Genomic DNA, 12,012 nt, shown 5'->3' on the forward strand with positions numbered 1-12,012 from the left:
GTCTCCTATCTGATTTTCCTAATTACTGTGCTCTAGGATATTCTGGAGCAGGTTATTAGACTTCCTCTAGCTCATTAGTTTAGTTGTGTCAACAGCTGCTTCATTTTAGGAGTAGCCCAGAAAACATAGAGTAGATAACAGCCTATCCATTATAAATAGATGGGCTACATGACCCGATAGGTCCCTCTATCTGTGGAGGCAGTTATTCAACTAAAACTGTCTCAATAGGCATGGAAAGAAGTTGGACAGAGGAAAAATAGGTGTTAATGGAAAATCATCATATTACAAACACAGCAATATTCTGTACTGTCTATAAGAACAGTTAAGAATTACACACAGAGTACAAAGTGGGCTTCAACAGGTTACCCAACAGCTGAACGCAAGTTTTGTCGTCTTAACTTTTTAAAAGTTTCGTAAGCTTCTATTCTTGGAATATAGAGCCACTAAAAATTAGCTATTGTTTCAAATTTCATTATAGAAACAAACAAAAGGAAAACTGGAAGAGGAGATAAATGCTAGAAGTTTCACATTATACAGAACCCAATCCTGCAACATTAATTAGATTGCACCATTTGAGACAATCATGCATAGAAAATGCAGGGAAAATGTTATAATCTTATGGAAGCAAAGCAGAAAATAGTGTGGGGGCCTTTGCTCTTTATATTCTTAATTAACACAATCTTAATATGTGGTTTTTTAATATTCACAATAAACATCACTTGCTTCACAGCTAATGGCTCCGATTTGCTTAAGATTTGTGGTTTGAGAAGTAACATGAATAAGAAAAGTACAGCTAAATACCAATAGACCTGAAATTTATTTTTGTCTTTTAGTAGTATTTTAGTATTATGGGAGAAATATGTTTTTAAATGTTTTAAGGAGGTTCGGTCCTTGATCCCACCTAAGCACTGCCAGAGGGTTATTTCTGGTTGCTTACTGTAAAATGAAGCAAATTTAAAAAGACAACTAAAATGTTTCAAATCCTCACTGGAGGCAGCAAGTGCATCTTTTGATTCTAAAGCACAGCTTCATTACACCTGCTCTAGATTTGCCTTCCACATGAGTTCACTTCCAAATAATTTTGTGTATTAGTGTGGAAAAAAAATGCAGATAAAATAAAAATGCAAAAACAGCTTTAAAAAATAAAATCCTATGTCCCAAAGAACAAAACTGAATGAGAAAATAGAAAAATAGTTCTGATTTGCCCATTCAGATTCTATTTATTTTCTTATAAAACAGACTGCCTGCAAGTTTTCAGGCTCATGTGAAGATGAATCAGAGATGAGACTTATAGAGGGACACAAACACATTACCCAGATGAAACTGGGAAGCTTTTCATACCCTTTCAGCATCAGCAAGAGTTTGTTTCATATGACAGAGCTGCCTACTCATACCTTTTCTACTGGTTAGATTAAGGCTACAGGCTGCCTTTTCAAGACTTCTGCTACTATGGATATATGTGTAGCACAGCAGATTTCTTTTTCAAAAGTCCTGCAACTAGTTTTCTTAGTTTAGCGTAAAGTATGTTCTCTTGACATAGGCAACATACTAGAAGCAGAAGAAGCAGGAGAGTCTCCCTGCAGCTCCACCTCGTCCCTACGCAGGGCTGTAGGAAGCTGTGGGAATGAACCTCGTTTTGCGCAGAATTAGGAGAAGCACTTCGGTGGCTCAGAGGCATCTTTCCCCCTCTCCCTCACCAATTTACAGTGTAGTCGCTACTTTTGAAGATCTGTCCCACAGCAAATACTGTGCTAGTGAGACATGGACATACAAGAACAACTCAGTTTCTGATATTATTTATTTATTTTATTCAACCCCACTTTCCCTCCCAGATACCTGTATCCCAGGCTTTAGTGCACTCAGATTCTAAATGTGAAACAGACTTCACCAATTTTGTCAGCTCAAACTCTGTCCTTGCTGTCTGGTGTCAGACAGAAACCTAACATCATTTTGCACCTGCTGACAAGTGTTAATTGTGTACAAATTGAGACTACCAGAAATGGCATCAAACTCAGAATGGAATGGAACAACGACGCAATCCTCCACGTGAACAGAAGATGTAAGAACAGGGATAATGAGCATCTGATATCACCTTCACAGTATTAAAAATCCTCATTAACAATACCTGCTAAAAAAAATTCTTCTAGATGGCAACTCTTGCCTTTCAAAATATTTGATGGGTTCATTTATAAATTATTCACATTGAAATAGGCATGTCCAACATTTTATTTGCAAGAGTTCACATTTTTAGTAATTTCTGATTCTCTAAAAAATTTTGTACTATCCCACAGGTACAAAAACAGAAGCCAATATTAGACTCCAAATATTTTGATACTTTTTATCTTCAAAAGTTGTTTCTGTAGTCAAATGAAACATTAAATGCTTTGTTCTAAGGGACCATAATAGATTAATAGCATTATCAAGTCATGTGCTTGAGCTAGACATAAAATTATAGCAATCCAGCTACAAATATCCTTTATCAAACTAGCCCAAGTCTTCTAAACAAAAGTATATGTAAAACAAATCTACAGCTGCTGTAAACTATTTTAGTGCTATTGATGACAGTCTGCGTTAATAAAAACCTAACTGAACAGAGTGGGACTACCTCAGTGCATATCCTCTTAGAAAAACCCTCTTAGCTGCTTTCCCTTTTGCAATGCAACATGCATTTTGCAATGCATGCTGAGTGAGGAGGCCTTTTAGCTGATAGCAGAACTCTGAACTTTGGAAGCCCGAGCACTGGAATCGCTTCCAGTTCCACAGTTTAAACCTGTTGTGAAGCGCCTTTACAACTTCTAGGCTTGTACCTTCTTATCTCTGTAACAGTTAGAAGTCCGCTGACTCAGGTTCAGTTTGGAAAGAATTACTGCGATATTCAGATGCAAGTAAACGGAAGTATTTAGGAATAAACATACAAATAAAATAAAAAGTACAACAACAACTTACTGCAGGTCCAATTATGCCCAGATGGACACTGGGATCCTTTCTGTGCCAATCTAAAACAGAAGAGGAACATCTTTTTTATTAATCAAAATTAATAATTTTTAATTTAATTCTTCCACTGAAATCAATGTAAATAGCTGCATGAATAAAGAAGAATTAGGCAAATATTGTATTACTACTTAAAAGACTGAATGTGTACCAGATTTCATGCTCAGCCCTCACATTACTCCTCAGAATTCAAATGATTAGCATATCTGAAAGTTAGTATTTAGCATTTCTGCTTCATGCAACCTCTTATGATTCAAGGGTTATTTAACTAAGATGAGATATTGAATCATCTCAAGAGAAAAATGCTCTATATAACAAAGTGACTCTGGCCACTAAGACAAAATTATTTGATTTTTTTCCAGTGTAAAGGAACATGTGGAAACAATTGCAACCATTGCAATTAATACTCAGTTATATGCACAAGAGAAATCTGCTGCTCCTTCAATACCAGAATAGAACAAAACCAGTTACTTGACTTTAACAAACTACCTTTGTTACTAAGCATCACAAGGTGGTAAAGGCTTATAAAAGTAAGCTGAACAATGGAGGCTAAAATTCCAGCTTGGAATACCTGAACCTTTTACAGACACAAACAGAACTTGGCAAAACATTCACCTACGTGACTACGAGAAAACTGCAGCCTAGTTTACAGTGTTGAGCCATAACAATGGGTGGTAAAATTTGCTTGTAACTTCAGTGATATTAATTAGCACACATGCAAATCAGTGTAACAGCCACAGGACGGTAAGATAAAAAAGTTATTTTGAAGTAGGTGAACTCTTCCTTTGTCTTCCATTAATATTGTATGTAACAGCAAAATAGTTTTCCCAGCAAGTAAAATCATCAAATATTGCTTTGATTTTAGTGCTCTGTTATTCCCAGCAGGCTGGAAAAGACGCAGTACAGAAATAATGTGTTGAACAGATCAATGGTTACATGAGCATTTCTTTTTTTAAATGTAAATATATTATGAAGTTTTCTGCAATGAATAAAACAGTTTATGCCACATTTAGAAACATTAAAAGAAATGCATCTGAACCCAGGGACAAAACAAGGGTATTCAAATAGCAGGTACCTACCTGAAAATGCATCTATTAAATACAGAGGGTCTTTGACTCTTCGAAGTCCGCATATCAAAAGAAACATATGTAAACTGCCTGTATCTGTAGGAACGTCTGTAACAAATAATTTGAAAAGTCTGAATGCAGATAAAAAAGCTGAATACTCCAAATTGTTTCATGAATGAGCACATAAAGTGGTAAAAGCAGTAATAGGGTGGCTTCTGAATAATTCCCATTATTGTTCCCTCTGTTTCTTGCTCTCACATCAATCCTCAAATCAACTCAGTGGAGAACTTAATCATGCACATAATTTTATAGGGCACAGGAGTTTATTTCCAGAGGCAGTGAATGTGCAGGATTTGGAGAAATGGCTGGTGGCCAGTATTCTTGAACACCAGAACCCAGCTTTGACTGACAAGGCAACTATACAAATCAGAGCGTTTCTCAATTTTTCTAAGCATAAGAAGAAAAAAATTGCATCCATATAATAACTCAACACCTGTTTCAAGGATATTGTGAGGTTTAGTTAATCAAAGGCTGTAGGGATTAGAGCTTTTGATCTGACACTCTTTGTTATAAAAGATCAGGTAAATGTCCCATAGTTATCTATCCCTAATATGCCAGCACTGCTACAGAATAATTAACTAGAAGTTGAACTATTGCAAAGCATTTATTTTAACCTTATTGCTAAGAAACACAAATGAAAAATAATTTGGGAAAAAATCTCAACATGGGAGTTTTTAACATTGAAAATCTCTCTTGCAAATACACAGCAACAACCCATAAAAATAATTTTGTAGGCTATAGTAGAAAAAGAAGATCTGATGTATGATATTGAAGTTGCCATTGGCTCTATGACAGCACAATTAATTCAGAACATACTTCTGGAGAAGGGTCACTATGTGATGAACTTTGGTAAAATGTGTTTATGATAAAACAACATAATTCACAAATTGCTGAATGAACACACATAACAACAACATAATTTAATAAACACTAGAGGGGTTGAAATGTTCATGTTTGATTTACCATACTGAACAAATCAGTTTGCTGTCCTTCCATTCACCTATTTATTGAGCTCATGGCAAGGATGGATGACATGTATTATCTAACACTAGGCAGTTCAACAAGGAGCATCAAACTGCTGCTCTTCAGCAGCAGGCTGTTTGTGGGACATTAATGCATGGGTCCCACGCGGGAGCTATGTCACATAGCTACCAGGAGGGCTATGCTGCATGGTCAGAATGACTGTCTGTGGGATTTATGATTAGCAGAGGAAAGCAGCAGGACAGCTGTGGTGGCATGGTGGTCTGCTGCTGCTGAACATTGCAGAGCTCCCTTCTCTGAGGCCTCCTCCTCCTCCCTTTCCCTTCCACTTGCCACCAGTTGCAGGAACAACTCAGCTGCTTATACAGCATCACTGAATTGCTGCAATCTGTAATTTAAGGTCACTCAACCTTAGTACCAGCTGACATTTCCTCACAGTGTTGTATAACTTAACTGCAGGGTCTGCTCCAGGCCCTGGAAGAAATATGCCAGGAATATCTCCCCTCATGTCAAGGAACTGGATTAACATGAGCTCTGCATCAAACCTCTATTTTGTGGGAGAGGGAGAATCAAAAGAGTGGTGATTCACAACGTACTCAAATGCTATTGCTTTTGAAATTAAAATCCAGTTCAGGGACTTTTAATGCTCCCTGTTACAGGGTTCATTATTGAGTCTGTTTCACTTAACTTAAACAGCTTGAGTTGTCAAGAGTGGCTGCAGCAGACACGGTAAGTAATATTGTAGTGGTTATTGGACCAAGAAATAATTTTTAATTTATAATACACAAACATTTGGATTGAAAAAGTGATTCTTCTGGTGCAATGGGCCATTAATACTGTTTGTTTTTAAGACATGCAGGAGTCATTTCAATTCATTACATAAACTCACAGAAAACAAATTACTAGAAAGTGTCAGCAAAATTCAGATTGCATTTTAACTATCCATATGGCACAAATATTCATTTTAAATTATGAACTCCCACCTATCGATGTTCAGCTCTGGCTATTTTGCAATAAACTTAAAGTTAGCGCTGAAAGCTCAGTCAGAAACCAGGTCTTCCTGTTCTCACATAGAGACTATAGAATTATTGCACTTTGATGTGACAGTACACTAATCAACACTAACTATGCTTGAAATAACTGCTTCTTTTTATCTCTTAACATCTTTTTGTTTCTACCTTACAGCTTTCAATCTTCCCATTTTATTAGATAAGGGTTTAAAGTGCTCCGATAATGAAAAGCCCGAATAGACCGATTCTACGCAGTTCTGACTGCCATTCTGCTCCCTGGATGAAAACCTTAACCTAAAAGAGAAAAAGGAAACTGGCCCTACAGACAGTACCTGTACTTTGTAATCTGGATTTTGCCATTCAGTTCCTGTGGCATTTAAAGGTGCTTCTCCCAAGAATCTCATCAATAACAGTCTAATTATTTCACTAACGAGATTACCTAAAATAATATTTATTAATGAAAACAGCCCACTTATTTGACCTTTATTATTATTCACAAGCTCAAACTCTCACTGCAGACTATCCCCTTCATGCACCTTTACAAAGCCTTACTTGTCTATCATGAAATTTTATGCACTTTTCTCTGAAATAGCAGATATTGGGTACACTGGACTACAGACTGGATCCTACATGGCATTTCTAAAAACTGTCATAGAAGGGCTAGTCAAAAAAGGATTTGCCCCTGCCATTCAATTTAGTGAAGTGAGAATCAGTTGTAGGTTTATTTTATTGTATGCTGTAGATCTTAGTCATCACCTAATTCATTTTTACAGGCAGACTTTCCCCACTCAATCCACTTAGAAGCATAGACATTCCTGAGAAGATTGCATTAGCAGCACATCGCTGCCGCTGTTTAGTGCTGGGAGTTTACTCATTCCCTGTCTACTTAAGTGCAAACTTCAGCAGCACTTGTGAATGTTGTTAGCTTTCTGCTCATTCACCGAAAATGGTTAAATTCACCCATCAAGATAATGCCTGCAACAGTTTTTTCCCACCTGTTGCTTTCTCAAGCCTTGCTAGCACCCCTGCTGTGGGGAAAAAAAAAAAAAGGTAGCCATTTGTACAAGAAAGCAATCATTTTAGTATGCTTTGTCCTCACAAGAATGCTGAAAAGGGGAACATATTAAGAGAATAACTGCAATAGCTGCCTTTACCAGCTACAGCCATCAGCTGGGTGAAAACTGGTATTTCAAATAAGACATTTTTTCTTTTTCCTTGAGCTTAAACAAGACTTTCAGTACGTGAATTTTTTGCTATCATTCTGCCTTTCCCAGATAGGCTACTTAATCCGTAATAAGATACTACCGCTGTGTGTGATTCAGTTCTGAAATGGAAATACATCAATATGGCACAATCAACTGATCTGCTCTTTTGATACATTCACTGTGTCCCTATCTTGTTTGAATGACATGCAAACACCCAAATAACAAAAAAATGCTTGTGTCTGTTTTTCCCCATTTCTGTTACTGTTACAAAAGCAAAGATTTGAAACAGCACACTGTCCTTCATTATCTGTTAGCTCATGCATCCTTCTGTTTGCTTCCAAAGAAAACACAAAATGGAAGGATTTGTACATAATCACGGGCAGTAAAAATAAACCTGCATGGCACATGTTTTCCAGCCGTCCTTCCGAATCACTATATGCTAAATGCAAGTCAAGTCTTGCCACTGTAATCAACGTCTCCTTCAGTGTCAAAAATAATTGTTTAATGTCAGTAAGAGATGCTCCTTTAAACATGCATTGTCAGTATTTGTCTACGGCTGTAGTCTGATCTGTTACATTGGCTTTATCTATAAAAAACAGCTGCACATTGGCCCCAGCTAGTCTTGAGCCTGCTTAGCCAGTCACCTGTTTAGCAAGATGTGAGAGGTCAAAACAAGAACAGTGATTGACAGGATTATGAAAACTCATTCCTCTCATCAGCTTGACAGTATGCTGTCCTGATATGCCACACAGGACCACGGGGATGGTAACAAATGAACCACAGGTGAGCTGAAATGAGACAGACACAGAGGAAGATTAAGACTGACATGGAACTCCCACAGTCATGCAACTCCTTTTTCATGACGGAGCAGAAGTGGTATTATGCTGCTCAAAATTGAAATACAGCAATGTAGCACTGGCACTTAAAATTTCAGAGTGCAACTGCACGATCAAAAGGGTACCCAACTGCTGTGCCAGTGTATTTGTTGATAGTATTGGAACCTGGCACAAAATATATTGGCTAATAGATGAAATGTGATTAATACTCAGGATTCATTTTCTCCTGCTGGCTGTGATTCCGTGTGAGAAAGTTTCTCAAATCTAGACTTATTCATCTAGACTTACCCATTCATCTGCAAGCAGGTTTAATAATTGCTTGACATGAAGCAATGGCACTGGGTTTAACTTTTGGTAAACTGTTTTGAGGTCTTCAGTTGCAAGACAGAACACAGGCAGCTAACACAAAAGCGTGAACAATTTCTGAAGCATTAGTAAGGACATTGTTTTTCTAAGAAAGGCAAGAATAGGTAAAAGTGTTATCTAAACAGATTTTGAAAGAACCGATTCATTTAACTCCATCCCTCTAGGTACTATCAGGGAAAAAATGTAGTAATCATAGCTGTACAGTAAAAATAAATACATTACTGCAAATCTTTAATCTTACTGAAAAGCTGCAGGCCTTTAAGTGAATGAGTAACATCAAGTGTTAGCTTGTTGAGAGGTAAAGAAGCAGTTTGAGAACATCTTAAGTGAGCAATTTTCTCACCACTTGCTCAAATAAAGAAAATAAAAATGTTTTTCTTATTTAAAAGTCTTTACTGTGCTTTTGTAGGGTGTTTTTGAAATCTCTAGAGAGGAGAAAAATGTAAAAAGAAACAATGCGATTTTTCATTGAAAGTTACTATTCTGGACCTGAACCAACAACCTCACAAAGACAGAGTTCTTAAAATGCCTTCATTCCTTCACAGCTTAAAATCCAATTTGTACTAGAGGTTAAGTATATTTTATCAAGTATATCAATATTGGACTCATAGGTTATAATTTAGCATACAAAGATTGCCCAGTAACATAAAAAACCAGTCTGCAGTCAAAACATTTCTTATTAATATTAGGTCAAGGATGATCAAAGATTTTAAGATTAATTTTCCAATCCCTGATTTCAAGTTCACTGTTGTGTTCTACAGACCTTTATAGAACAATACCAAGTCCATATTATTTGGGCTTAGTCATCCATTTTTGGTTTTGTTCAGAAACAAAATCTAAGCCATGACAAGATGGTGAGGGTGAATGACCTTTCTCATTTTCCTTTCTGTTCACTTTGAACCACAGCAGGTCTTTTACTCCTCTTGAGAATTGTTCATCTATCCATCTCCTATGCATCTGAAGGTATTAACTGATCTCCTAGAAAGGGAAATCCACAGGTTTATTCCTGAGATTTCAGTCTCTAAGATGGTTATTTTATTTTCTTGAGTTTGCAGCATAGATAAATTTGTCCAACTCTGGCATGTATTTTTGATACTCTAAATCTTGCAATTCATAGTTACTCTTTACATTCATCTCCCTACACACAGCAGAAAAACTATACATTAGCTCTTTTAGTCTCTTGGCACCAAAAGTTTGATTTTGTGTCTCTTTCACAAGTCAACTATTAAAAATAAGTTGCTCAGACCAGCCAAGTTCTCCAGCTTGTTTGACATGGTAGCTTCCTACTGCATTACAGCTTCAAGAAGCTGTCTTACTTTATACTGACTCTGAAGTTTCTTTAATTGAAGTCACTGATGACACAGAACTTTGACAATTATTATCCCAATTAGGCCTTATTTCAGCAACATACTTAACCACCTGCAGATCTCAAACATTTATTAATGTTTTATGAAGTTGAGCTTTTATTTTACAAAGCAATTTGTTTCTTAGAAATTAAGGGGAAGTGGAGGTAATAACTATATTCAAAGTGTTTATACAGCTATTCATATTCAAGAGTGAATAGTTGCTAGAGTCGCTGATATGTTTGTGAAGACAACAGAAGTTAAATGAACCTGTTATCTTCCAGGGGCAAGCTACTAATCCAGAAAAATTAGACTGCAAAATTCTCCAGCAATTCTTTTTTCCCATTTCTCATTGTTTCTGACAGATTAGAGAACAAAAAAGCTCTATGATTTCAGATCTGTGGGGGAATACAGTCTACTGCTGTTATCATATCATTATTTCTATGGTAAGCTATATATCTGCACAAACTTTTACTATTTAATTTTTCTTATGTGGGGCTTTTTTTCCAGCATAGCTTTAGGAAAATATAATGCCTCTGTAAAACCCTGTCTGTGTCATGACAGGTTATGTAAACTTTTCAAGCTCTGAAAATAGACATGCTATGAAGCAGAAATTATCTGAGAGTAGAAAAATCAAACTACAAAAGTATATTGCATATTTTATTTGATAGTGCAATAAGCATCTGATCCTATGGTTCTCTGTCACCTTCCAGGAAACCAGTTTTTAGTCTGATCTGTTGGGTAGACGAGCTTTCTCAGTTCATTAGTATAGACTTTGTTAGTTATCTGTGTCTTCTAATCACATGATGTCTAAGTGTTTATTAGGGTTTACATCTTACAAGCTTCAGACATGTTCCACTGAAATCAAAAGGAGCCTTTCATCATGGTATGATGACATCAAGCCTGTCTGTGATCTTAAGTAGCTATGCTCCATCCTTGAGCTACTTTGTTAGAAAGTATCAGTCTCCGTTTTCACATCTACTTAGACTGTCGTGCCATTTTCTGCTAATCAGTTTTCAGCAAAAGCCTGAACTTTCATTGCTTCTCTCAAGTCTACAGACAGGCATCTAAAATTGTGATTATGCTGTATATGGATTCCTGTATTATAAGGTCAGAGAAAAACATTTGGACCATTTGGTCTGACCTCCAGACTGACACAGGCTGTAGTACTTCCCTGAATAGTCTGAGTTACTAAGTATACTGAAAACATTGTCTTCTTGAAGTCTGTGTTGAAATCTGCACTTGGTTCAGCTTTTTGGTTTGGCTACTGTTGTTTATAGTCTCTCATCCACGTAAGACAAACACTGTGAAGCTGACTGTTAACCAGAATGCAAATTAACTTTAAAAGCTCTTTTTTTGTAGATTTAGCCAATGTCTTAACAGCCAGCCACTGAAAATACTGCAGCTAGGAGCTAGCACACTAACACTACACAAACATCACCTCTGTAACTCTCAAGTCTGCTGCTGAAACTACAAAAAAAATACTAATTCCATGATTTTTGTACTGAGATTGTATTGCACCCATAATAACAATAAAAAACCCTTCCCAGCACTGCTTCAGTTTGTATTAGGCAATTGCTATTTATGTTAGTAACCCAAACTATCAAATGAAATGTACAAAAAGCTGGGATTCCTTAGCTTTTGGTTTAGTACCATTCACATTCTGGGAGCTGGGGTGAGGAGAAGTCTCCCACAGTAAAATTTATTTGATGCATTCTGCCATTCATTTAGATCTACTATTAAACTCTTTTTGAAGCCATTACACTTATTTAAAGAGACTATTTAGGTACTGGTGTTATATTCAACATGAGTCAAATGTTAAGGCATTTCTATGACTGAAAAAAATCAGTACAAAGAATATTCATAAGAAGTCTGTTCTATTAAAAAAAGTCTTGAAATATTCTGAAGAGTTTATTACATTTTAAAGAATAACTTGACAATGTATGGCCTGATCACCGAGGATGTTTAACATTGACACCTCAAATGTATTATAATTTGCATCGCAGGGCATGTGCTATTTCTTTACATTCAGTCCTGGGAAACCTGAATTTACAAATGTTCAAGGATACTGCTAAAGATACAGGCAAGAGTTACATGGAAAAATATTTCCCACAAAAATCATGAAATGCTTTTAGATATGGAATAGAACTTCA

General features: G+C 36.5%; 1 protein-coding gene across 2 annotated transcripts in view; it reads right to left on the reverse strand.

The window, feature by feature from the left end:
- The window catches only part of GLT1D1 (glycosyltransferase 1 domain containing 1), a 53,312-nt gene that overhangs the window by 18,356 nt on the left and 22,944 nt on the right, over positions 1–12,012 (reverse strand). The window contains exons 7-8 of one of the 2 annotated variants that reach the window (XM_059827462.1): positions 4,071–4,166; positions 2,947–2,996 (exon numbers count right to left, since the gene is read on the reverse strand). The exons of the other annotated variant lie outside the window; for it this stretch is intronic. Coding sequence (XP_059683445.1) covers positions 2,947–2,996; positions 4,071–4,166 — 146 coding nt within the window. The remainder of the gene's footprint in view (positions 1–2,946; positions 2,997–4,070; positions 4,167–12,012) is intronic. 2 annotated transcript variants of the gene reach the window in all.

Source organism: Gavia stellata, chromosome 21 (genome assembly GCF_030936135.1).
Source record: "Gavia stellata isolate bGavSte3 chromosome 21, bGavSte3.hap2, whole genome shotgun sequence".
NCBI classification, from domain to species: domain Eukaryota; kingdom Metazoa; phylum Chordata; class Aves; order Gaviiformes; family Gaviidae; genus Gavia; species Gavia stellata.